Source organism: Molossus molossus, unplaced genomic scaffold, assembly GCF_014108415.1.
Source record: "Molossus molossus isolate mMolMol1 unplaced genomic scaffold, mMolMol1.p scaffold_m16_p_5, whole genome shotgun sequence".
NCBI classification, from domain to species: Eukaryota; Metazoa; Chordata; class Mammalia; order Chiroptera; family Molossidae; genus Molossus; species Molossus molossus.
The window spans coordinates 114,746,908-114,774,593 of record NW_023425388.1 but is presented as its reverse complement, the minus strand read 5'-3'; the positions used below and the strand labels follow the sequence as shown (position 1 = coordinate 114,774,593).

The 27,686-nt window shown below is 50.0% G+C and overlaps 1 protein-coding gene across 1 annotated transcript; it reads right to left on the bottom strand.

Moving 5' to 3' along the window:
• On the bottom strand, window positions 1–27,527 carry LOC118617874 (transmembrane 4 L6 family member 4). The gene is made up of 5 exons (XM_036243910.1): window positions 27,354–27,527; window positions 26,589–26,678; window positions 11,923–12,059; window positions 2,955–3,144; window positions 1–18 (listed from the first exon to the last, which is right to left on the bottom strand). The coding sequence occupies exons 1-5, from the start codon at window positions 27,525–27,527 to the stop codon at window positions 1–3; spliced, it is 609 nt and encodes a 202-aa protein (XP_036099803.1).
• Between the last annotated feature and the right edge of the window lie 159 nt (window positions 27,528–27,686).

Genomic DNA, 27,686 nt, shown 5'->3' with positions numbered 1-27,686 from the left:
TCAAACTGGTCCATCTCCCTAGAAAGTAGAAAAAGTTAATTAAATATGACATCATTTTGGGGGGGGGGGCGGGGCGTACTTCTCCCCTCCCTGCTCCCTTCCCTGTCACCTCTCTTCTCTGATTAATCCTACCCCTTATTGGTTACTTATTGAATGTTTTCTATACTATTCTGACTTTGTTTCAGAGCTTAACTGTGTTTAGGTTATAGGAGTTGAAGCTTCAGTTTATTTTGCGTCACTTATTATCAAAAATAATTTCTATAAGAGGCACAGAGAGGTCAGGTGATGTCTCTAAAGCCGCAGCTAAGTGGAGAAGCCAGGATTTGAACCCAGAGATTGTGTTCCTTTTCTGGAAGCCAGGCTGCCTCACCGATTTTCAGGCTCTTAGTAAATAACAGTCAGTACCATGTGCAGAGCCCCGTAGCTGTTCAATGAATGTATATTAATCACCCCGTGTTAGACAGTCAGCAACCTTCGGACGTTGGTTTAACAATCACGTTTTATCAAAAAACAGGTGAGGGTAGCTGACTTGGTCAAGGCCACAGACCTGGGATTCATCCCAGGCCACAGCTGGAATTTCAAAGCACGTTTTTATCTATTACCTCATGCAAGGACTGTGCCGGCTCAGGAACCTCTCATAAATGTTTTCTGCCCGAGTGAACGCATTTGATCTGCTCACTCTCTGCAGCAGTCCCATCAAGGCGTTGGGGTAACGGTGACTGTGAGAAGTTAGGCAGCTCCCGCGGTAACTCAGCTATGACGTCACTGCGGGAGCCCCGACTTTTCACGGTGTGCTACGGGCAGGAATCCGCCCTGCCCTCTGAGAGGCCAGCAGGCAAAAGAAAGGCTCCCTCCCCGACCTGAGTGGCTGAAACAGTCATGAGGCTGCATGATGTCTGCAAATGACTTTCTGATGGTGAAGAAGGAGACGGTGAGCAAATACCAACAACTTGTATATCCAGGCGAAAGCACACAGGTGTATGTTGATTGTATTGCTCTTTTAAATTTTATATAGATTTGAAGTTTTCCAAATAAAAGGTTGAAGAAGGAAGGAAGGAAAGGAGGAAGGAAGGGGAGGAAGGAAGGGAAGGAAGGAGGGAATTCCAGCCGGGTTCATTCACCATCTACTGTCTCTTGACTATCCAGTGATTCATTCATTAAAACTGCAAAAATATGGTACCTGCATAGATGATACTCACTGGAAAGAGTCAATGTTCTGACATTTATGGGCATGTTTTTACATTTATAGAAAACATCAGATTTAGTAAACTGCTATCTTCTGGTCAAAGAGCAGCTGTATTTGCAATAAATCTTGCACGGAAAATGTGCTACCTAACCAGAAAGTGTCTCCTGTGAAAACAGGACAAGAATCTGCTGATTCAGAAAGCAAGAATTCATTTGGAGGAATCACAAGATTCAAATGCTCAACATTCCTACTGCTCTAGTAAAAATAATTTTGATGATTAACTGGTAGATCTCTCTTCTCTTGAGTTGTGTTTATTGACCAAAAAATTTAAATTCAATACAATAGAATAAAAAAAATTACACAAAAAAGCCAATAGCCAATAAAATTTACTTGTAATACATGTATTTTATGGCATATTTTTGGAACCTTTTGTTTACTTTTTTATATTTTAAAATATATAATTGTTAAACCTCTATTGAATAATATAAAGTAGGAAAATGGAAAAAATGAAAGTCTTCTTACCCACAAACAACTATCATTTAACATTTTGGATGGATTTCCTTGAGGTCCTTTCTATTTATTTATGTTATTTGGTTTTTTCTCCTTTATCTAATTTTATAACCTGTATACATTTATTTTGTAGTTTGCTCTTTTTACATAACACTATCTCATAAATATTATTAATTTGTTTTGAAAAATCCTCTTAAGGTAATGGGGATAAAAACAATAAAAAAGGAACTCTGGGAGGATATGGAAGATATTAGGTAACATTCCCCAGGGGAGCTGGGGTCGGGCAGACAGAATGCAAGGCAAAGTCCAGCCTTTTTAACTGAGTACCTCTCTGTATATCTGCATGTGTGCACACACATGCACACACATACACACGTTTTGGCTTATAGACATATAATGCTTGTTAAATATTTTTAAAAATATTTAATTCATTTAAAATTAGGGAATACTATTATGTTAAGGAGATAGACCTCTATTTACATTTATTTATGTAATTTCCAATTAGAGAAGTGAATAGTTTTTTTTCCCCTTATACACTCTTCTGTATATTTAATTAACTTTGTGTGTATGAATAATTGACTGATCTGGTTTGGTCATTAGTTGAATTAAATACATTGTCTTGCTTCCCAGAGTTTGATTTTATTTTTTTATATTTCTGCTAATGATTTACAGTAAATTTTGAGACCAAATGCTTTGTGATTATATTTTTCCCACACCTTACGAGCATTTTTTTTGACACCAGATATTTTATCAAAATACAGAATTTTTATTTATTTGTATTTTGGTATGTTCTGTTCCTTTCTAGGAAAAAGAAAAAATCCTGAAGTGTGTTCTGTATGTTACTTGGCAACTGTAACCCACGGAGCAGCTGTAGCTGGGAAACGTGAGAGCACTTGGGGCCAGACCGGGATGCGTCACTGCTGCCTATATGTGCACACGACACATGCCCACTTCCTGGGGACTTGCACGTGCCGTCGTTGTAGGTTTCTGGGTGTGTACACAGTCCTCTGCCTGCAGGACCAGGGCCAGCGGGTGTGAGGCTACAATCTGCTCGGCTTCAGCCCGGTACGTGAACATGCACGGAGGGCAGACCTGGGTCCAGCAACACAAGGGCGCTGTCCCCTGGGCCGACGGAGGGCCTGCCCGGCAGGTCCAGCCCGGCTCTGGTTTTCTGTGGCTGCCACCGTGTCATTGCCCTAGCGTGGGAGGCCAGCCTTGGCGTCCCAGCCTGCGGGGTCAGGTCGGAGACCCCACTTACCCCGCAGCAGCCGCAACACTGGCAGTCCCCGCACAGGGTCCCCAGGAGGCCGTTGACCACCTGGATGGCGCAGAGAATCATCTGGACCCCTCCTATGACGAGCAGGATGGAGAAGAGGGTCAGATTCCAGGACACCACGTTCTCCGGCTGCACGCACTTGCTCCACAGAGCTTCGTCGCTGAGATAGTCCCTGTCGGGGGAAGGGGACAGCTATGAAAAGCAGGCATACCCGAGACTAAAACGTCACTGTGAGACTTTTTCTTCTGCAGTAATTTCCATCCAAACACTTACACGCTCTAAGAAAAATACCCCGTAACAACTTTAACAACAACACCTAATGTTTTTATAGACTAAGTACTGTGTTAGACCCTGTTCCAAACATTTCCCCCGTGTTAACTATTTTATTTCCCACAGAACAGGGATGGTTCTTTTCTTCCTTTTCCACAAACAAAGACGTTGCGGCACAGACAGGCTAAGTTTCTTGCCCTAGGTCACACAGCTACTCAGTGACAGAGTGACATTTGTGAGCTGACGGAGAGGATGATGGGTAAATTCAGCATCTACTAGGGGCCAGGAAAATGAACATGCTTCAGGAGCAGAATCTCGCACACGTCCCCGGCTTTGTCCCACCTGCTGTCACTGGGGACCGCGAGGGTGTTTGACACAATTCTGTCAGGTCTAGTGGCCATCTGAAGCCACCTGAAAGTATAACCGTGTCACATAGTTAAAGGGAAGAGCCTGACTTTTTTTTTTAATCCTCACCCGAGGACATTTTCTCATTTTTTGTTCAGGTACAGTGGGAGGGAGAGAGAGGAAGAGAGAGAGAGAAACATCGACGTGAAAGGGACACATCGAGTGGCTGCCACCCGTACAACCAACCAGGGCCAGGGACAAACTGCAACTGAGGTACATGCCCTTAGCGGGAACCGAACCGGGGTCTCTCTGGACCACAGGCTGACGCTCTAACCACTGAGCACACCAGCCAGGGCGAGCTTGACTTTTTTTTTTTTTTTTTTTGTTCAGATAGAGCGGGAGGGAGAGAGAGGAAGAGAGAGAGAGAGAAACATCGATGTGAAGGGACACATCGAGTGGCTGCCACCCGCACGACCAACCAGGGCCGGGGACAAACTGCAACCAAGGTACATGCCCTTAGCAGGAACCGAACCCGGGTCTCTCCGGACCGCAGGCCGACGCTCTAACCGCTGAGCCAAACCGGCCAGGGCAAGCTTGACTTTTTAAAAGACCTAATTGTAGGCAAATTGTGAATGTGACTCAACTATATAGGGATGGGCAAAAGTAGGTCTACAGTTATGAGTACGCGAAACACAGAGTCTATTCTTGCATTGTTATTTATTAATTATCGTCTTATTTTCATAACGAACACATGTAAGCCTAATTCTGCCAACCCCTGTATACTTGTCAACCTGCGGGAATTCCTCGTGCAAACGATTTGATGAGCTGGAAGTACCGAGCCCTCTGGGCCTTAATGCGTGTGTCACAGACACCGAAGAGGAGACCAGGGGCTCACTCATGAAGTCCGCACACTGGGAGACCCGCCCCCAGGACACGGAGTCCGCACACTGGGAGACCCGCCCCCGGGACACGGAGTCCGCACACTGGGAGACCCGCCCCCAGGACACGGAGTCCGCACACTGGGAGACCCGCCCCCAGGACACGGAGTCCGCACACTGGGAGACCCGCCCCCAGGACACGGAGTCCGCACACTGGGAGACCCGCCCCCGGGACACGGAGTCCGCACACTGGGAGACCCGCCCCCAGGACACGGAGTCCGCACACTGGGAGACCCGCCCCCAGGACACCAGGTCCGCACACTGGGAGACCCGCCCCCGGGACACGGAGTCCGCACACTGGGAGACCCGCCCCCGGGACACGGAGTCCGCACACTGGGAGACCCGCCCCCGGGACACGGAGTCCGCACACTGGGAGACCCGCCCCCGGGACACGGAGTCCGCACACTGGGAGACCCGCCCCGAGGACACGGAGTCCGCACACTGGGAGACCCGCCCCGAGGACACGGAGTCCGCACACTGGGAGACCCGCCCTAGGGACACGGAGTCCGCACACTGGGAGACCCGCCCTAGGGACACGGAGTCCGCACACTGGGAGACCCGCCCCAAGGGCTTCCCGCGGAGGAGGGTGTGAGGTGCGCTGTGTTCAGCATCAGGACAGTGGGTCCGTCCTCCAAGTAACTGTCATCTCTCCTCACATCTCAGAGCCACAGAGTGCCCCCCGCCCCTTATGCCTCCTCTGTCGCCTCAGTGGGAGACTGTCCGCATGTGCCACCAAAGCAGCACCACCTTACTGTTTCGAGTTATTTTTGAGGACCTTTGTTTCCGATGAATTCTTTAGGAATCAGTGCACAATTACGCAAATATATTCTGTTAAAACGTGGACACTGTTTGCAGTGATGGAGATGCCTTGTTTAGCAGTTGGAAGAACGAAGGAAGGAACGCTTGCTCTTGATTTAAATATAAGACATTGTTGCCCATCCGGTGTGGCTCAGTGGTGGAGCGTCGACCCTGCACCAAGAGGTCACCGGTTTGATTCCGGTCAGGGCACATGCCCAGGTTGTGGGCCCGATCCCCAGTGGGGGGCGTGCAGGAGGCGGCCAACTGATGTTTTCTCTCATCGATGTTTCTGTCTCTCTTTCCCTCTCCCTTCCTCTCTTTCTAAAAATCAATAAAGAAAAAATAAAAATAAAATATTGGTTAGAGCATGGACTCAGCTTCCATAAGAGCGCAGGTAATAGCGACTCAAGCTGTGTGCCTCATCTGTGAAACAGTAATAATATTATCTGTGAAATCCTGGAGACATTTAATCCTAGGATTAAATGACTTAATACTAATAGAGTGCTTAGGACAGTGGCCGGCATATAGTAAGTGCTCGATAAACACTAGTTTTGTTATTTCACTTAATCTTCGCTGTCTGGTCTAAAGGAGAGAGCCTGGTATTTTGGATTCGGATGGACTTGGGTTCGAATACAAGCTTTCCTGTAACGAGCGGTGTGCTCCTCATACAGTTGCTCACTCCCCTTCCCATCCCTTTCCCACCAGGCAGCATCAGTTTCTTCATCCATAAAACAGGCCGAAAACACCCTCTCCAGTGTGAGAATTCACTGAGATAATACACCTTATGTACTGTGCAAGACCTCTTTTTTAAACATTGGTCTCTGTTCCACATTTTTCTATGCAGTCCTATCTATCTTTGCAGTTTTTACACTTCATGATGATAAGTTACCAAGAGACAGTATTTTCCAGGCACTTTAGGTAAAGAGAAGACCCTGAGATGAAGTGATTGGCCCCCTGAGCTCCTCCCTGTCCTGAAGCCTGTGAGAGTGGTGTCCCGACAGCACCCCCTGGTGGGGAGAGCGGTACAGTGCTCACGGGGAGCTTGGAAGCCAGGCTGGAGTTGGGCGCCTGGAGCAGTCACAAACCACCAGGGACGGCAGTTCCAGGCCCTTCTGGCCCGACTCTCAGGTTTGGAGACTCTCAGAGGGGCGGCAGTGACTGCTCTCCGTCCTCCGGGGAGAGGGCTCTCATTTCATGGACCGGGGGGCTCATCATGCTCCCACTCTCCGAGCCAGGGGAGCGGAGGCCGTGCACAGCCGCCCCCCTGAGCCCAGTGCACAGCGCCCTGTCCTCGGGAAGGGCACCTCCACGGGCGGCCGGGACCGTCAGCGCCGGACCGAGCCCAGGAGGCCCTGCGCCCATTGCTGGCGGCGGAAGGGGGGCCGGGCAGCCCGAAGGCTTTGCTGGCCCCTCTGCCTGGCTCCTGAGGTGCCACCCCCTCTTCTGGGACAGAGCGGGACGCTCCTCCTGCCCTCGGCGGCCCTGGCCCCTCTGTGCTCCCCAGCGCCGGGGTGGTCGTCTGGGCACTGGGCTGTCTTCTCGGGGGCTGTCCCTCACGCGGGCACAGACCACGGCCCTGCCCCCGCCCCCAGCTCGGGCACAGGGGGTTCCCGTGAGTAACAGCAGCTGCCACTGCTGTGACCTGCCGCGTCCGGCCCTGGGCCCGCGCTTCACATCCCCTCCAGCCCTCCCCGGAGGTCGCTGTCCTTGACCAGTCAATGCCGCACACGGTGGCCTTCGGGCTCAGTCACTGGGTGGGTGACCCATATGCAGATGAGGAAGCTGAGGCTGGAAATGGAAGTGCCCGGGTTTGAGCTGAGGTCTGTCTGTCTCCACAGCGAGCGCCCGAACCATTACAGCGCTCTCTGTTCAAGTACCTCATCTCCGTAGTCTCTCTGCAACATGACAGTGATCAAACACAGAGATTCATCTAGAATAGTGTGCCCATCAAGGGTTACCTACACCACCATAAAGAGATCATTCTAGTGAATCCTTTTGACTGTTTGAAAAGATTCGAATGAAACCCCGGATTATGCAAGCATGCCGTTTCGGACAGTTCTGATGCACAATGATACGTTGCAGTATTGCAAGGAGCTGTGTTCGCAGACACGGACGCTAAGGCTGACCGGTCGGCAGGCACTCCGTGGGGGGGACTCTGCTGGGCGCTTCGGGTACATCCTGCTATTTCATTCTCGCCTGCGCCCGTAACAAAGGTCTTTCCGTTGCTTCCTTTCACGGGTAAAGAGCTGAGACGTGCATTCATCGCCCAGGTCACGACTACGTGCCGAGGTATGACCGTCCCCATGTCTGGTTAGGCCGAGGGCTCAGCTGGTTCTTAACATCTGTGTGTGTCCCACTTCCTGAGCGCGGCGAACCGGAGATGCGGTCCCATGTCACCCTCCTGCTGTGGATGTGGCCTTCAGCTCCAGGGAGTGTGTCCAGGAGAGTTTAGGGGGTTCCTTGCTAATAAGTAATCTTCGAAGTGCAGATGCAGGCAGTGTAGCAAAGTGCAGGCAGACCATTGTGCTGAATTCGGTTCTGTGTCGGGGTGGGAGAATGTTGGCCTCCCCACTCCCCCAGGAGCCATGGTGCTGCGCTGGGCTGTCCCTTGTCCTCCCCCGCCGAATGTCCTTGTCTTTCCTCTGGCTTCTCCCCGACGGCTGTCCCCGGCCCTGAGCAAGCTGCTTCCCTCTCAGCAGCGCGGGGTCCGAGGGGAGGCGCCCGGCGTCTCGGAAAGGAAGCCCTGGGTGGGCGGAGGGCTCGCTTCACAGGAAGCCGGGAGGGGGTGTCTCCGAGGGTCTGGGTTTCCGTCTCCTTCCGGAGGATGCTTCCTGGTGTGGTTCTCAGGACAGGACGTGGACTGTCTCCGCTCCTTTAACATGACCATCAGCCAAGGCATCTGAGGGCGACATGACTGAAGATCTGGGGCCCTGAGTCCAGCTTGATTCCTTCCCCCCACACCTGGTCCCGAAGAGGCCAGGTCAGAGGACCTGAAGTCTGTCTCCCGCTGAGCCCCAGCCCCACTGTCCACCCGCCCTCCAGTTACTGAGCCCTTCTGCTCGGCCACCCCCTGGCTGCCGGCACCCTCGCCCCGAAACCCCAAGGGCTCATGTCCTGCCCGACGTCCTCTGCTGTTCCTCGATGCCCTGGAGGTCCAGCCTGCTGCTCAGTCACCCCCTCGCGGGGTGCTCCTCTCTTCCTCTCCCTCACGTGCGCCCGAGCTCCTGCCCTTTCTCTGAGCGGGCCAGGCCTTTCCCAGGGGCCCGGAGCTGCTCTCTCTCCCTGGAACGCTCCCCTCCCTCCTGGAAGGCCACTTCGTCCTCGGAAAGCAGCCTGGTCACCGCCCCGAGGAGCTTCTCCTGGCCGCTCCATTCCACCTTCCTGCCGAGCTGTCACCCCAGGCGGCCAGGCGCTCCTCAGGGCCGGCGCTGTCCTCCTCCCCCCGCGCTGGGACACCTTCGGCACCAGCAGGGCGTGGCCAAGTGTTTTATTTTGTTTGTTTGTTTGTTTATTAATTCTCCTTCTACGAATAACGAGCTGGGGAGCCCTCAGCAAATTTACCTTTTGGACTTCATTTTTTCTGCGTCAGGGATAAGCACGCTTGTCGGATTTCTTGGGAAGATTAATTGAGATAATGGGTGTAAATACTTAGACCTTAATCATGAACTGGAGGAGGAGGAAGAGGAGGGACGAACAGCTGTCGCCACTGTCCTTTGGTGCTAAGGAAAGGGGGCCGCTGTCTGGGGACTCTGGGCTCATCCAGTGATTACTCTCCTCCTCCCCAGTGCACGTGTGTTAGCATCGCAGCCGTGACGACACCCTCCGCGATGCTGACACGCGGGGATCCGGCGGTAAGAAGAGTCCTCGGCCTGTAGGAAAGACTGCAGACAGGAGGCCCTGGACTTTGCTGGCTGGGATCCGCACACAAAGCAGACGGCGCCCGTCGGCATGAGCTGAGCTCGGGATGGAGCGCCGTGACTCCGGTCGCGCGGAGACACATTCTTTGGGGCAGGTCACTTGTCAGCTGCCTGGGCCTCCGCCGTGTCCCCTGAAGGAGAGTTCATGGTGTCACAAGGTTCTGGAGGGTCGGATGAGGCCCGGTGGGTGAAAGCATCTTGCTAACAGAAGCACGTAGCACCAGGAGGTTCACTTGTTGTTGCAGGAGGTGGAAGACGGGCCTTGCCATCGAAGGTTTGGGCTGGCAGCCGGAGAGAGGGTCGGGGCATGTGCACTCCGTCTGAGCAGGGAGGCCACACGCCGCCGAGGACAGGATGCGGGGCAGGGGAGGCAGTGGGGTCCGTCCCCCGGAAATTCCTTCCTGTACCAGCCAGGCCTTCTCTCCCTCGTTGCACAGGGAGTGGGCTTAAACCTTCTGTGGGATGAAGTCCCAAAGTCAGGGCACGAGGGAAACACCAGGAGCAGTCACAACCTCTCCTACCGGGAAGTCACCTGGCCAGTGCCGTGGATGTGGCTCTGGCCCACAACCCAGGGAGTGCTCACTGATCACTCAGGGTTTGAAGCCACTGTGCGGACAGGAGGTGTGTGAACCTCTCCCTTCGGCGCCCTCGGTGAGCAGACGGGGCAGGATCCTGACACGTCCTGCTCGCCCGCAAGGTGGACTCGGTAGCTTTTGCCCATCACACGGCTCCATCTGGTGCCCACTGATGGACGGCTCCGCTGGAGCGAGGAGGGGATGAAGTAGCCTGGACGGCAGTGTCCATCACAGAGCGACGGCGGCGCCTGGCGGTGAAGCGGATGAAAAACTGCTTCTCCAGAAGGACAAACAAAGGGCACTTTGAAAACTGGTTTCCTGTCCTTCTCCCAGCTGGCTTTCTTGTGCCGCCCACAGACCAGCGGTCACTCTCCTGGCTGGGCTGTCTGCCCAGGTGGGCGCGTGCCCGGCGAGTATGGCCTTTAGTGCCAGGCGGGTGAGACCACTGTCCTGCCCGCAGAGCGACTTGGAACCTGCCGTGGTTCTCCCTCTCGCCTCTGTTTTGGACACAGATGCGCTCTAACTGCTTTGAAGTTCATCTGGATTGTATCACTCACGTAACAGAGACATAGCAAACCATCTCGGCTCTGCTGATGTCCGCGCCCTGTGCCGTCTGCCCGCCCCCGTGCCCCCCCGCCCCCGCTCCGTGCCCTCTGCCCCCTGCTCTGTGCTGATGCCCGTGCCCTGTGCCCTCTGCCCGCCCCGTGCCCTCTGCCCCCCCCACTCTGTGCTGATGCCAGCCCCCCGTGCCCCCCGCCCCCGCCCCGTGCCCTCCCCTAGAGGTCAGCGGAAGTCTGAGGCCCCGCACCAGGGGCCCGCAGCCTCGGTGCCCGGAGAGGACAGTGCCCAGCACGCTGTGGGTCCCTGCCTGTCCCAGGAGTGTACCAGAGGCCTTGCCTTCCTGTCTAACTGCAGAGAAGGAGGGGTGACATTTCACGTGAAACCTGTGAACACAGAGACCTCGGATCCCAACAGAACCGGTACCGCCACCCCCTGCCTGAAGCCTGCTCGGAGCCTCTTTAACTTCTCACTGTAAATGAGTAAAGTCCATAGCTCGGGGTCCTGCGGATTTTCTAGCAATGAGCCTCCTCCGCCTGCAGGGGGACCTCACAGCCACCTCTCCTGACAGAGCAGCCGGGCCCAGCCCTGGGGGTTCAGGCTCAGCCCTGGGGGTTCGAGTCCACCCAGCACCGCGGGGCCCTGCCGCTGGCCTGCCTGTGTCTGAGCTTCAGTCGTCACTACCAGCAGGTGTGGCCACCGCGGACTTGAAAGAGGCCCTGTGACTGCGGAATTCCCCGCTTCATGTCACTGACACGAGCTTCAATGTGGACAGCTCCACAGGCTCCGGGCTGGGGCACCGGGCAGTGCGTGCAGAGGGGAAAGGTGTCATAGAGGAGCCTGAGCCTGGGGGCAGGAGGGGTGAACTCGGGCCCTGCCCCCGCCCCACCTGGCTGCTGGCGCTGAGCAAGTCAAGTGCACTAAGCCTGGCTTGGCAGGAAGTACATGACCTTTTGGGGTTGTTACGGATATTAAATCGTAATCTTGTTTAAAAAAAAAAACAAAGGAAAATTTTAAACTACAAAGCACCATGAAAATATGGTGTCATCTTAATGAGTTCTATTAACATTAACATTTAATTAAGTTCTATTAACATTCTTCTCGTGAAGAATGTAGAATGTTTCCAATGTCATTAGCTACACATTTGCACCTTGAAACATTGTTTCATTCCGGGAATCCGGGGAAGCCTTCCAGCCCTGTTGGTGAGTAATCATTCTTGTTTCCTCCAGTGAGCTTTGCAATGGAAGCCGTGCTCTCTGTGTATCAATACTGTTAGTCGTCTCGTGTGTCTGCCAGGAACTTGGGGCGTCAGTGAAGACCCCGCACATCTCCCTCCCCAGGGCAGCCGAGGTGCCCCTTTCACTGTTTCTCCTGGTCTCTGTCAAAGCGGCTCTCGTGCCCCTTTGGTCCAGCGCACAGCCCAGCTCCGCCCCACAGAGCAGCGTGCCCGAGACTTGTACATCACGGTGACGGGACATGTGCAGTTTCTCCCCTTGGGCCATGGTCTGACCCTTGTGGTGACGACTGGGCATTGTGGGGTGTACTTTACCCGTTGTGGAAGGGGTAGCCCAACGTGTTGTTGTTCATGAGACATTTAGGGCCCCTGCTGATGGAGACTGCTGACACCACGAATGAGTATCCGGCGCCCAAGAATCCAACCACAGCGAATATTGTGGAGGTGAACATCTGAAAGAGGAGAGAAACAGGTTCTTAAAGTGGTTCGTAGGTTGGTGTCAACACACCTGAGCAGCCAGTGGCTGAGCGTGGTGACTACAGGGACCTTACAGGTAGAAGCCAGTCTTTACAGGAAAGGGGGCCTCTGGGTGTCCTAGAGTGAAATTTGGTGTCGCTTGTCCCCTCTTTACTTCCTGCTCATATCTTTTTCACTTATTTATTGATGACCGAAGTGTTAATTAGGATTTGATACCCCTGAACCCAGGTTTTCACTCTTGTTAAGTATAGAGTCTCCTGTGCAGGGGTGCTATGGAAGACCAGTCTATTACAGAATCAAAGACTCTTACAACTGAAAGTGATCATGAATGTTTTCTGGTTTAATAATTTCACTGAGACTAAGTCACTCTGTGGTTTTATGTAGCTCGCAGGTTCTGCTTCTGAGAAAGAGCGAAAGTCTAGAAATTCTCCTCATTGGCCATAGTTACATTCCTTGAGGTCAAAAAGATTAAGCTCACCTCTCTCATGTGTTAACAGCCTTTAAAACATCTGGACATTTTAGTCCGGCTGCTGTGGCTCAGTGGTTGAGCGTCGACCCTGCACCAAGAGATTTCCAGTTCGGTTCCCAGTCAGGGCACATGCCCAGATTGTGGGCCAGATCCCCAGTGGGGGGCGTGCAGGAGGCGCCAACTGATGTTCTCTCTCATCATTGTTTCTATCTCTCTCCCCCTCCCCCTTCCTCTCTCTCTAACATCAATAAAGGGAAAAATTTTTAAAGAAAAATCTGGACATTTTATATCTTAAATAAGCATATTTTATATTTTACTTCTCTTTATTCCTTCCACTCTCTGAAAGTTTTCTCTTCTTCAGGTTAAACAAGCCAGGGGAGGAGAGAGAGAAACCTCCATGTGAAAGAGACACATTGATTGGTTGCCTCCCCCACGACCCTGATGGGGCCGGGGATCAAACCTGCAACCCAGGTATGTGCTCCGGACTGAGAATCAAACCCGAGATCCTTTGGTCTGTGGCTGATGCTCTAACCACTGAGCAAACTGGTTGGGCAACAATTACAGTTCTTTTAAATGTTTTTATATGACAGAGATTACTTAGTAAAAAAGCTGATTGTATTAGCAGCTTTCTTATTTTTAAATTATAAAGGCAAAAAAGTCAAACAATATGAAAGGCAGAAAATAAATCCTGGAGTCCATTCAGGCAAACAATCTCTTACAGATGAAAAATATTAGGCTCTGAGATGCAATGATTATTTTCAGCAACAATAAGAGCGTAATGTGGAAAAATGAATAATTTTGGAAATAGAAATGGAAAATTATCATCTCTATTATTTTGATGACATAAAGGTGTAGTGCAAAGTACGAGTTTTTTTTTTTTCTTAAAATAATTTTTTATTTTTTAATTTACGGTTGATATATAATATTGTATTGGTTTCAGATATATAACATAGTGATTAGACATTTACATAACTTACTAAGTGATCACCCCAATAAATCTTTGCCCACGTGACACCATATATAGTTAGTACAATATCAACGATATTCTCTATGCTATATTTTACATTCCTATGACTATTTTGTAACTACCAATTTGTACTTTTTTTTTATCCTCACCTGAGGACATTTTTGCACTTATCTTCAGATAGAGTGGGAGGAAGAGAGTGAGGAAGAGAGAGAAACATTGATGTGGGAGAGTCAGGGTGGGGCTGGGGACAAACTGCAAAGGAGGCACGTGCCCTTAGCGGGAACCAAACCCTGGTCTCTCTGGTCTTCGGGCCAACGCTCTACCCGCTGAGCCAAACCAGCCAGGGCCAATTTGTACTTCTTAATTCCTTCTCCTTTTCACCCAGCCCTCCAACCCCACTCCACTGGGCAACCATCAAAATGTTCTCTGTATCTATGAGTTTGTTTCTGTTTTGTCTGTTCATTTATTTTGCTTTTTAGATTCCACAGTGAAATCATATGATATTTGTCTTTCTCTGTCTGACTTATTTCACCTAGCATAATATCCTCTAGATCCATCCATGTTGTTGCAGATGGTAAGATTTTATTCCTTTCTTCGGGCCAAATAATATTCTATTGTATATATGTACCACTTCTTCTTTATTCACTTATCTGTTGATGAACACTTAGATTGCTTTTATATCTTTGCTATTATTTGTAAATAATTCTGCAACGAACATATGGATGTATATGTCTTTTCGCATTATTATTTTGAGTTTCTTTAGATAAATATCCAGAAATGGATATTGCTGGGTTCTTCTTTGTCTCTTGTGTTAAAGTCTATTTTGTTTGGTATAGGTATTGCTAACCCAGCTTTTTTTTTTTTTTATCTTCACCCGAGGATATTTTTCCATTTTTTGTACAGATAGAGTAGGAGGGAGAGAGAGGAAGGGAGAGAGTGAGAAACATCGACATGAAGGGACACATCGAGTGGCTGCCACCCGCACGACCAACCAGGGCCGGGGACAAACTGCAACCGAAGTACGTGCCCTTAGCGGGAACCGAACCCGGGTCTCTCTGGACCGCAGGCCGACGCTCTAACCGCTGAGCCAAACTGGCCAGGGCCTAACCCAGCTTTTTTGATTGTTTGTTTTCATTTTCATGAAATATCTTTTCCATCTCTTTACTTTCAGACTGTGTGTGTCTTTCAATCTGAAGTGAGTCTCTTGTAAACAGCATATGTAAGGATTTTTTCTCTCTCTCTTTTTTTTTTTTGGTTACCCATTCAGCCTCCATAGGTCTTTTGATTGGAGCATTTAATCCATTTGCATTTAAAGTAATACTTGGCATATATTTATTGTTATTTTATTCATTAATTTTTCTTCTTCTTCTTAAAGAAGTCTCTTTAACATTTCGTGTAATACTGATTTGCTGGTGATGAACTCCTTTAGCTTTGTCCTGGCTGGGAAGCTCTTTATCGGTCCTTCAATTCTAAATGATAGCTTTGCTGGGTAGAGTATTCTTGGTTGTATGTCTTTACTTTTCATCACTTTGAATATTTTCTGCCAATCCCTTCTGACCTGCAACGTTTCTTTTGGGAAATCAACTGACAGTCTTATGGGAGCTCCCTTGTAGGTAACTAACTGCTCCCCTCCCCGCCCCTGCTTTTAAGATTCTCTCTTTGACTTTACCTTTTGGCGTTTTAATTATGATGGGTCTTGGTGTGGGTTTCTTTGGGTTCACCTTCTTTTGGACTCTGTGCTTCCTAGGCCTCTATGTCTATTTCGTTCTCCAGGTTAGGGCAACTTTTTATTATTATTCCTTCAAATAGGTTTTAATTCCTTTTTTCCCCCCTTCTCCTTCTGGTACCCCTATGATATGATTGTTGGTAGGACTGATGTTGTCCCAGAGGCGCCGTTAACTATCTTCATATTTTTCATTCTTTTCTTTTCCTTTTCACTGCTATGATTGGGTGTTTTCTTCTTCCTTGTCTTCCAGTGGCCGTTGATCTGCTTCATCTAATTTTGTTGTTGATTTTTTCTTTTGTATTTTTCCTGACTGGTTTTTTTTTTTTTTTTTTTTATGTTTCCTATCTCTATTTTTAGATTTCCTATCTCTTTGTTGAAGTTCTTGCTGAGATCATTGAGCATCCTTATAACCAGTGGTTTAAATTCTGCATCTGGTAGATTGCTTGTCTTCATTTTGTTTAAATCTTTTTCTGGAGTTCCGTTCTGCTCTTTCATTTGGGACGTGTTTCTTTTTCTCCTCATTTTGGCTGCCTCCCTGTGTTTGTTTCTATGTATTGGGCAGAGCTGCTACATCTCCCAACCTTGGTAGAGTGGCCTTAGGTAAGTGTCCTATGAGGTCCAGTGACACAGTCTTCCTGGTCCCCTGAGCCAGGGGCTCCAGGTTTGTCTCTTATGTGGGTCGCGTGTGCCCTCCTGCTGTAGCTGAGCCTTGATTGCAGTTGGAAGGTCACGTGGGAGGGACGGGCCACAGGCTGCGAGGTTGTGAAGACTGGCTGTGACTTCGGTGAAGGAGCTGTGTGCAGGCGCTGATGCTACAGAGCAAGTTTGCTGTCGCGGGATCCGGTGGCCTGCCCAGTTTGTCCTTTGGGTGTGTCATTCATGAGGGTGGTTGGGTGGCGCTCTGGTGTGGTCTTGACGCTGGCGGCTGGGCGTATGGATGACTCGTAGGAGGGGCTCTTATTCAGACCAAGTTCAACTGTTGCCGGTGCCCTGCCTGAGGCCATTTGGTATGAGATACAACATGATCTGTCGATGGTTGCCGCTTGCAAAGCGCAAAAGTTTAAAAGTCAGCAGACCTAGACTCAAATCTTAGCATTGCCAAATTTCTCTGTGTGACGGCTCTGCATAACGTATGTTTCCTCAGAGTCTTGGTTCTCCCAATCTATGCATTGGGCATGATAAAACCTACCTAAGGGTATGTTGTGAAAATTAGATGTGATAATCTAAGTTAGATGTCAGATACTTCCCTGTTCCCTCTGTGTATTACTGGCAATCTTATCACGATGTATATTTTGGGAATGGAATTTGGGGGTCAAGAAGACCTGACTGTGCCGAGACAATTGAAATCTAGGTAATAATGGAGTTCCACTTTAGTTGGTATTTGTTTTCATATCGTACATAAATGTATTTTTGGTGCAAATTTCCAGACTAAGCTCTGGCCCCGTGTGCCTTATGAAGCCTTGTCTGACTCCCCATACAGAACCTACCAATCCCTCCATCATGCCTCCGAGTCCCGGTACCTGACTGTCTAAACTTCTATCGGCACAGTGCCTGAAATACCAAGATGTGTACCTTTTCCTGTCTGTCTTCCCCACCAGAGCACAGACTCCTTGAAGCCATGGACAGTGAGTTAGTTATTTGAAGGTGATTAGGAAATTGTCAGATTTTTCTTCTTTCCAGCTTATCAAAGACACTGGACAAATACCTGTTGGATGTTTCCATTGGCTAAGGTTTCATATTACTCATTAGTTAGACGTTTCTCCCTCTTGATTTTTGTGTCTAGGCTATCCTAAATACACTCTCACCTTCAAGAATGTTTGTCAATATAACCAAGGTCATAAGTAAATGAAAATTCTGGTCAATGTATCACATTAGAACAGGCAGTCTCTTTTCCAAAGGATGTCTTTTTGAATAATTATAGAAATTGTTGAATTAATAAAGTTAAATAGGCTTCATTCCAAGAATCTCTGTGGTATGCTAGTGTGTGTGAACTTTCAGGAAGGGAACATACGATTAATGCAGAAATAGAAGAAAACTATTAGCTCCCAAATTGTCCCTCAGAACCGAGGGTCCTGCCGTAGGTGTGAGTCTCTATTTCACTGATCAGACACTAGGCACTTCCTCAGGGTGGATTCGAACAGCCAAGTCCTGTGTGGGGAAGACACTTGTCAGATAGACCCCAGTTAATGCTGGTGACAGAGCTGACGAACACAGTTTAACATGTTCATTAACGAGGAAAGTCGGCCTCACGATTCCTAGTGCTGGCTACTGCGGCCAACACGCTTCCCAAGGGCGTCTGGAGGAGCACACGCAGTGTCACAGCTGGGGGTCGTCAACATGCACCTGCCGGGGAACCTGTGGATGCGGGGCTGGTCTCCGTGAGCTGACACCGTGACAAAGAGCGAAACGTCCACTGACAACCTGTGTCCGGACTAAAACGGAGGAGATGCTGGGGGAGCTCTGATGGCTCCCCAGGTGTCTTCAGTAGCAGCAGAGACGCAGATGTTAACGAAGCATGCTGATGTTAAAGATGCATGCGTGGGGGGAAAGCCATATTTCAAAATCAACATATTAAAATTATTGTCTATTTTCTATGACATGATTTAAAATAAGCATGTGCCCCTGGAAGTCTGTATAGTCATGTTTGTTAAGAGCTCATTTGGAAACTTCTTTATGGGACACTGAGAGTTGGTTTGATATTGATGACTGCCTTCCATTGGGGTACACGCGGTACTTTGCAGTTTCCCAACCTCATGGAGCCTCTAAGTTCTTTGTGTGAGTTCTCGCAAGAACATGCTTCGGGAAAGGCTGCTCCCGTTCTGAGAGCTCCTCCAGCTTGTTCTCCGTCTCTGAGCTATCTTGTACTTTTGTTGAAAAGAAGGTGTCAGAAACCATCCCTGCCCTCCCCTCCCCTTCCACGAGCGCTGTGGCTGCGTCGTCTCGTCGCCTGCTCCCGGCACACCTGCGAGGTGTGTGATGCACATTTTCCAGACGGAACACGGAGGCGACTCGAAACCAAAGGAATCGCTCTGAGCCCGATAGTCCGGTGGTGGGACGGGGATGACTCCATGGCCACCGCTTTCGAAGCCCACGCTCTGGGCTTGAGACCTTCTCAGTCCCTTGTGGAGAAGGGGCCGAGCTCGATGATGAGTTGGGGTCTTCTCCCTCCCACCCAGGGTCCCGCACCCGCCACTCCTTCGAACACGCGCGCCGGGCACACCGCCAGCGCCGGCCGTCTGCTCCGCAAGGAGCCCCGTGCGTGGCCCTGGTCCGGCTCAGAAGTCAAGGGGCCTGCGAGGGAAACTTAGTGTTTCGCTTACTTGACCTCTGAACTTAAGTTCTCTTTAATAGTCGGGAACCATGAAACTGTCGGTTGTTGAGAATATAAGAGTATCTAAAATTGCTGTAATGAAAAGGAAAGGCATTTATAGGAAAGCAACTTGGGGACCTGGCCCCCAGCCCTCTCAGCATCACCCAGGCTCCCAGCGCCCGGCCTCAGCCTCCTGTGGGGAACAGGAGAACGTGGTGGAAGGTTCTAGAAGGTCCCTTCAGCTAAAGCACCCAGGGTTTGAACACCCACGGGCCAGCACGAGAGGAGACTGGCTCGTGCGGTCCTGCTGTGGGCTGAGGAAGTGCACCCTGGACCTGTGAGCAGACAGCAGCGCACACCCAGCGATCGATGCAAAGGCGAACCTCCCGCGTTTTAGTCAAGTCTGAGAAAATGAAGAACCAGGTCCACATAAAGTATCAATGAGACAGTTTCCTCTTTTCCAAAAAGTTTCTTTCCATTCTAAACATGTCCAATGAAGTTGTGTTAGTCATACCCACAGCGTGGAGCAAAAGTGCATTCACAGTTCATACGGCAAATAACACAGTAACGAATAAATAGCGATACAAGAATAAACTCTGTGTTTTGCATGCTCACCACTGTAAACCTACTTTTGTCTCACCCTGTATGCACACATTTAATTCAATGTTACCTAATAACCACCATTAAAAAAGTAAAAAAAAAAAAAGTATTTCTATTTTCCTTAACTCGACATATCTAAACTATTATCATTTCGACATGTAACTAATATAGAAATTACCGATGAGATATTTTACATTCCTCTTTTTGCACGAATCTCCTGAAAGCTGGTGGGTATTTAATATGTACGGTACCTCTCCACCTAGACTGGCCACCTTCCGCAGTGAGGGTGCCTGGTGCGTAGGACCACCAGCTGCCAATATTTGAAAACTGATTTTTGTAGTCAAAGTTAAAAAAAGGAAAGGGTTGGATATGATGTGCACTGAATTTGTAATGTGGATGAAAAAGAGCCTCTGTATCAAATCTCACTGAAAAGAACCTCACAGGGTGATCTGATCATAATTGCTAACTGGGCAGGTCATGATGGGTCGCCAGGCACCTGGCCCTGAATAGGCTTGTCTTCCCCTAAACCACACCCCATCCATCTTCTCGTGCATCTTGGTTCACCCAGCTTGGAAATGCCTCCTTCCCAGGCCCTCAAAGGTGGAGCCGCCCTGAAGGGAGCACCTGCTCTTGTTAACTCGCCTGTAATCTAATCACAGGGGTCTGTAGCTTTGCTTCCTCCTGCCTCCGTGTGACCTTCCTTATGTTCCCGCCTTAATTCAAAATGCATAAAAGAACCAGCAAAACAGTCATTCTCTGGAGCATTTGAGATCTTGCTTCCTGGCAAGTCCTCAGTGTGTCCTCGATAAACCCGTATAAAACTTCTGTGCAGGTCTGGAAGCGATTATGGTTACTCTCAGGAGGGAGGAGAATGTAACAGAGCAGAGGGACACGGTGACTCTCAATGGAACCAAAGATGTTTAAGTTCTTAATAAAACTACCCAAAGAAAATAGGGCGTTGGGTTAGAACTTTATAAAACTACAGGTGGCATGTTCTATTTTTATATTCCAATTTGAAACATCTCTTCTTAAAATGAGTAAAACCAACACCCCAAACTGATTTTCCATAATGTTTCCAGATGAAACACACAACACAAGGTCTACATTGTGTCACTTTGCTGTGAATAATTTAAAGTTCAGAAGTCTAAAAATTGCCAAATTCACTCCTCAGAGATAGAGTCAGTCTTAAAACTAGTATGGAATAACTTTAACATGTCATGGGTTTCAAGATACAAACTTTTTTGTTAAAAGAAAAATTATTAAGATCAAGTGGAGTATGTTAGAAACAGATACTCTAAATTGGTGTTTTCTTAACTAGGCAATAGGTTGGAAAATCTCTGGAAGAAGACACATTGGGAACAGTGGTAACCTTTGGGGTTGGAGGGAGAGGGGAAGCCAGACTTAGGAGCCAGGAATGGGAGGCTTTCTTTGTGGTCTTTGTACTGTGGAAATGTTTTTCCTCATCTAAACAAATACATAGTAAAGAGAGATGCTACAGTGCACAGTCATGGGCATGAATGACAGGCAGACCATCTGGTCTGGGTCCTGGTCACTCCCTGTGACCTTGGCAAGTTCATCTCTCTGAGGCCTCCACCTCCATTCTGCGAACAAGGTCAGTAATGAGTACTGCCTGAGGGAGGCCATAACACGTAAGATCGTCAGAGGTACATGCTCTCGAACACCAGATGAGCCCAGGTTATTATCTAACAGCCCACCCAGTACCTCACTGATAGGATACCCAGAAATCTCTGTCTATTTCCAAGTTTCAGATAATTTCCATGTCATTAGCAAGCACTTGATACACGTTATTGTTACATGGTAGTCTTTTCATTATCATACCCTCCCATACTCTTGTTTTCCACAAACACAGTTGTGCCCAGAGAGCAGTCTGTGCAGGAAAAGAAAAGCAGACAGGCTAACTCTCTGGGTGTTCAACACGCCTGTCCTGGCCACACTGATAAAGACAAGTGTTTAGCCCGGCCGGTGTGGCTCAGTGGTTGAGCGTTGACCCTGCACCAAGAGGTCGCCGGTTCGATTCCCGGTCAGGGCACACGCCCAGGTTGTGGGCTGATCCCCAGTGCCTCCCCAGGAGGCAGCCAGTAGATGTTCCCTCTCATCAATGTTTCTATTTCTCTCTCTGCCTCTCCCTTCCTCTCTCTCTAAAATCAATAAAGAAAACAAAAGTTTTTTTTTTTAAAAAAGATATGTGTTTGTGTATCTGCTCTAAACGCTTCCCTTGGGATGGAAAATTAAAATGCCCTCCCTCTCTGTCGGCCCTGGAGACAGACCCCTCAGGATCAGACCCCAGCTCTGTCCCTATCCGAGGTGGGTCCTTGGTCAGGTGTGGACTGATGTCTGCTGAGCCAGAGGGAGGAGGCTCTGGCGGCTGGAGAGGGAGGAAAGGGGGTGGTTTGGGGACATGGTGTTTAGAGACTTTAGAGACTTGAGTGGTGGCAACATGTTGGAGAAACATGTCCGGTGGGCATGGAGGTTCCCCTTAGCAATTATCCTGAGAGCTGTAAAGAGATTACCTGAAGGGTTCCCCACTTAAGACGTTAACGTCCTGTAGTTTCTGCCTCGGCCAGGCTGGGGAAGGAGGGAGAATGGCGGGGCGGGGTGTGCACTAGAAAGTAATGTCATGTAGGTATTTTACATTTTATTTTTTTTATCCTCACCCGAGGACATTTTTCCATTTTTTGTTCAGATAGAGTGGGAGGGAGAGAGAGAGGGAAGGAGGGAGGGAGAGAGAGAGAGAGAGAGAGAAGAAGAAGAAGAGAGAGAGAGAGAGAAACATCGACGTGAAAGGGACACATTGAGTGGCTGCCACCCGCACGACCAACCAGGGCCGGGGACAAACTGCAACCGAGGTACGTGCCCTTAGCGGGAACCGAACCCGGGTCTCTCTGGACCGTAGGTCGATGCTCTAACCGCTGAGCCAAACCGGCCAGGGCAGACTCCTCATTATAAAGTGGGGTGTTCAATGCCTAACCGAGAAGAATTTGTGAGAATTGAGCCTAAAGGTTTGGAAATCACCTGACATCCCTCCTGAGTGTTCTCACTTCATTTATCCGACAAGCATTCATGGAGGACATTTGTGTGCTCAGCAGCCCAGCACCGGGTCCAGCCGGCCCTTCCCTGGTGCGCACACCTTCCCCAAACCTGCAGGGTCCCTGTGAGAGGCAGCCGGTGCCCTGATCCGCTTTACAGCGTGAAAGACACTTCGTGGAGAGAGAGGGTTCCTTACGGTATTTCTTCTTTCAAGATTATTAAGATTATGATTTCAAAAGAACTGTCTTCTTTTTTTTGGATATTTTCCCATCGATTTTTAAAGACAGAATGGAAGGGAAGCACAGAGCAGGCCAAGGAAAGAACTGTCTTCGCAAAGATCCCTCAAACTAGATGGAGTAGTCTGGAGATGCTCACCCAGGAGGCGTCCCTAGGCGGCGCTGGTGAGCCAGGCATGGGAAGCAGCGCGGACGCTACAGTGAATATGTCCTTATGACCTGACCAAAACCCTCCTTGCCCACAGACCTATCAGCCGTGGAGCCCTGCCCAGGGCTGGGGAGGGACTTTATCTACATAAAAATGATGATGAAATGTGTGCCTGCCCCTAACGTCTCCCTTATCTATTCACCTTCAGTCCGATCCACCTTCAGTCCCATTATTAAAGATGCTCTTCGAGTCAATGTCTTCTCTTAATTACTATTTTTTTATCCTCACCCAAGGACATTTTTCTATTTTTTGTTCAGATAGAGTGGGAGGGAGAGAGAGGAAGAGAGAGAGAGAGAGAAACATCGACGTGAAGGGACACATCGAGTGGCTGCCAACCACGCGACCAACCAGGGCCTGGGACAAACTAACTGCAACCGAGGTACATGCCCTTAGCGGGAACCGAACCCGGGTCTCTCTGGACCGCAGGCCGACGCTCTAACCGCTGAGCCAAACCGGCCAAGGCAGAGTCAAAGTCTTCAAAAGGCTCTTATCAAATCACATAGTTAACATGAGTGACTTGATTAAATTAATTAGCTGTGTTGTTTATTCCTGGGGGATCAATTTTTCAAAGGATTAGACTGCACGAGGCCCTCCAGCATGGAAGAAAGAGGTTGAGATCTGAAAACAAACCCAGGTCAGGGTTTGGAAGCTCCCCTTTGAAGTCCCCTCCTCTCTCTCCTGAGCTCTCATTTAGTGGGGTTCACTTCGAAGGGTGGGCCCTGGGGCCGGCTTCCCTGTGCTCTGCCTCAGAGGAGAGCTCACCTGCACTTTCTAGTCCCCCCGGGACACCACCAGCCAGGTGACCCCAGGGTTTCCCTGCTCTGCAGTGGCCACATCCTGGTTCTACTGCTGGCCCTGGTTCCTGGTTTTACTCCCCAAGAAAGGAAAAGAAGGATGCAGCTGACTTCTGGGGAATGTTCCAGAAAGACATCGTAAAGGGGAGGGGAGAGCGAGGCCGAGAGAGCGAAGAGTGCAGGGCGGGACAGCGGCCGGACCAGCCTCAGCCCAGACTGCCTGCCTCAGGGCCTGGGTCACCAGGGTGAATGAAACAATGTTGCACAGAACTCTTCCAGCACCTGCAGGGCCCTGTGGGAAATAACTCAAGTCTTCCCGCATGAGAGCACAGATGATGCTCTGCTTTCTTCATTTGACAGTCTGCACATAGTGTCTCATGGAACGGCACGGCTCCGTCCAGATTCTCCATCACAGGGGGACAGGGCTTCAGCGAGAGGGCGCGCTGCCCTGGCGGGCTGGGGGCGGGTAGCGCCGCTAAACCAGGGGCTCAGCCTGGCCCAGTGTGGGCTGTTCTGCCAACATGCAGGCCGCGCAGTACCATGGTACTTTTTAAATTTTTAAAAAAGAAGCAAGGTATTTACCTACTTCAGTGAACTCTATTTGGAACAGTTGGCCGCTGATTTCAAAGAAACAAACCAGAAGAGTAAACGCTTTTGCAGGCATCCCAGAGTGGGTGGTCCCTGGCCCAGGGCCGCGGGGGCGGGTGCCTCAGTTTACCCACTGGCTTGCCTGGTCCTCTGATGGGCACTGGCCCTGTGGACTGTCACTTGGAGGTGTCATCCTCAACTCACACCAAGGGCAGATCCCACCGGCTGAGGGACTGAGGGGCTGAGGGGCTGAGGGGAGCTCAGGCCGACCCCTCGGATTGGGCAGAACAGACGTTCCCGACCCTGTGGAACCAGCTGCACCTGTACAAGCAGGAAGTTTCCGCCTTGGTCTCGGACCTCACTGAGATCTCATCAAAAAACAAATTTGGCATAATACTTGGAATGTTATTTCCCTTTTCCCTGTGGTTGTATATAAACCAAAAATTAAAAATAAACAAAGGGAAAGCCCTTGTTTTGTTTTTTTTTATCCTCACCCGAGGATATTTTTCCATTTTTTGTACAGATAGAGTGGGAAGGAGAGAGAGGAAGGGAGAGAGAGAGAGAAACATCGACGTGAAGGGACACATCGAGTGGCTGCCACCCGCACAACCAACCAGGGCCAGGGACAAACTGCAACCGAAGTACGTGCCCTTAGCGGGAACCGAACCCGGGTCCCTCCGGACCGCAGGCCGACGCTCTAACCGCTGAGCCAAACCGGCCAGGGCGGAAAGCCCTTGTTTTAAGGGCTAATCTTCCCTTTATCCAATACCAGGGAATGAGCTGGCTGTCCTACAGCGAGTCTTTTTCCTTTTCACTGAATTTCCTCAGTTACTTTTTTTTTTCCAAATGCTCATCTTCGACTTATTCCCTCAAAGTCTTCCACGTAGAACAGGATTACATGTCAAGCAGAAAATAAATTACATATTTCTTCCTATCTTAATCACTTAAAAACATCATATTATATGTAATACATAACATAATATAAAATAATTTGTAAAGTATACATTTCTTTGTAAATGAATGTTTTATTATTTTTTCTTATTATTGAATTTTGGGGTTGATATTGGTTAATAAAATTATGCAAATTTCAGGTGTACAATTCTATAATACATCATCTGGATAATGTATTGTCTGTTCACCACCCCTGTCTCCTGTAATTGACTATAAAGGTTATTATAATAATTGATGCTCATTTGGGACTCGGGATGGTGTTAAGAAGGCAAGAACATTTCTTTTGCGTGATCTTTTATCTCACGTGGAAATCCATGTGGTGTGAACAGGACACCAGCCTCAGCCCTTCAAATGTGCTCATTAATATATTTATATATATTTTAAACCCTCAACCGAGGATATTTTTTTCCCATTTATCTTCAGATCAAGTGGGAGGGGGAGAGAGAGAGAGACAAAAAGAGAGAGAGGGAAGGAGAGACATGAGAGAGACATATTGACTGGCTGCCTCCCACACAACCCCGACCAAAGTGGGGGACCCAACTGAAACCGAGGCACATGCCCTGGACCTGCCCTTCGGTCCCTGGGCCACCACTCCAACCTCTGAACCAAAGAGGCCAGGGCGATATTTTTGATTGAATAAATGAGCAAGTGGTGAGAAAGAATGACGACGAGTTTTGTCTCAGAGCAGAGAGCTGATCTTGGAGAAGTTAAGGTAAGTGTGTGTAGCTCATCACTGGGGTTCAGGTTGGAGCAGGAGCTGACCTTTCTCATCACCCCGCCGTCACCCCAGCTCTACCTTCGTCTTTGCCACGTCAGTGTACTCGCTCTTAGTACTTTTCTTTAAGTCAGCCCTCTCTTTCATTCATTCATATCGTCATCTGAATGGAAAACCAGAGTCTTTAGCCAACGTAACCCAGTATCACTGAATTCTTTGTTAAAGTTGCTGCGATCCTGGAGCTGGGGGCTGGGTCCCCTTTGGTGAGGAAGGGGGATTATGATGGGTTAGGAATAGTAAAGATCTCTTTCTATAAAATAAGGTTATTTTCGTGATACACCCGAAAGGGAGAAGGACAATTGAAAAGCAAGTCGTCTTCCATGCTCCTGCCAACCACAGCACACCTGGACACCGGCAGAGCTGCCCAGACTCGGGGAATCGGATCTAGTCCAACTTCCTCGTGTACAGGTGAGCACGGGGGCCAGAGAGCAGGGCAGTGACAGGCCAGCTGCGGAAACGGGACCCCACCACCCCACGTCCTCGAATTCTTCCCACCCGTGAGGAATGCTGATGCCCAAGCCCTCTCCCCACCCGGGAGAAATGGACGGTGTGTGGTGTGTGAAGGAAGAGGCCCAGGGAGCATCTCGCCTCCCCACCTGCAGGCTTGGTGTCCTCCGCGCCGCCCCCCAGTCCTGACACCCTGCTTCTTTGTAACACCCGAGGTGGCGTATACCTGTGTTGTTACTTTGCACCCAGGAAATTCTCTATATCCCTGCACCAGCCGTCCCCAGAGTCCTGCTTGGGGCTGGCTACCTGTCTCCGCGCTCGAGATGCCCACCACGAGGGGACACTGTACCCAGGACTGATTTCGGGGTCCGCCCCCGGTACTCACCGCAAATCTCTTCCCGCACCCCTCGTTGCCGCAGCACCCACAGCAGTCATTGTTCCGCAGGCCCAGGAACGCCAGCGCCGGGAGCAGCATCTGAGGCGAGAGAAGCGCTCAGAGCCGGGCCTGCCTGCCTGGCTGTGTGGGGGGCAACAGCCCTGATGGGGACTCGGTGCCCAAAGGGTATGGCAGGCGGGCGGGGCGGGGACCGGTGCTATGGAGTATTTAGACGCCATTTGGCCTGACTGCAGTTTCAATGGAGCAAGATTCTAAGATCTCACACCCCGAGTTTCCTTTTAGATTGTGGGTTAGCAAAAGAAAGAAATGTATATCCTCTATGGTCATAAAAGTGTCTCTCTCTCCATCAGAGGCCCCTAGTGTCTCCTGGAAACAAGGAACAAGAAGGCCTTGGCTGTGGGTGGATGAAGAATCCACTGACACCAGCTTCTCTCGGTGGTTTTCAGTCCATCCGTTTACTGGAGGGTGTTTTCACCACCACCCCTCCCCCCAGCCCCTCTCTGGTTAGAATTCAGAAATTCTGTGACCTTCCGTGTGTCTCCTGGAACTTCCCTGGGCCCTGAGAGCCGCCGGCCCCAGTCTTTTTCACCAGACTGTCAGGTCCGGATGTAGAGGGACGGTCAAGGCACTGACTGTCCACCAAGCCACCCCCCGGCTCCCCTGAGTGGCCGAGTGTCCTCCGGGGCAGTGAGGCCCGACTTCAGAAGAAGGGGGGCAGCTCCTTCGGGGGGATTTCAAGGCGTTTCTACTCACCAAGAGCCCGCTCCCCAGTATTCCTCCGAAATACCAGACCTCTTTGGAAAGGTATTCATTGTTGTCTACCACTTTTCCTCCGGGGAAGAATAACAGGATGTTCGCCAGGATGCCAAACACCATGAGGGGAATGAGGGTGCCCCCCAGGCACTTGGCACAACCCCCGGTACACATGCTGCGGAAGGACCGTGCAGGGCTGGGAAAGTGTCCCTCACTGCCTCCTGTCCGGGGTCTCTTCACAGGGACAGGCTGAGTCCTGGAAAATGTCCCCAGTCCAATCCGGGTTCTGGAGCCGAGACGCCCAGCAGCCCGCGAGCTGTATCGGTGGAGCTG

Excerpts from the sequence above, each read along its gene's own strand:
- LOC118617874 (XM_036243910.1), bottom strand. The coding sequence starts at position 27,527 with ATGTGTACCGGGGGTTGTGCCAAGTGCCTGGGGGGCACCCTCATTCCC. Across the intron at positions 26,679-27,353 it reads TACTGGGGAGCGGGCTCTTG|ATGCTGCTCCCGGCGCTGGC; the intron begins GTGAGTAGAAAC and ends CTCTCGCCTCAG. Across the intron at positions 12,060-26,588 it reads GGTGCGGGAAGAGATTTGCG|ATGTTCACCTCCACAATATT; the intron begins GTGAGTACCGGG and ends CTCCTCTTTCAG.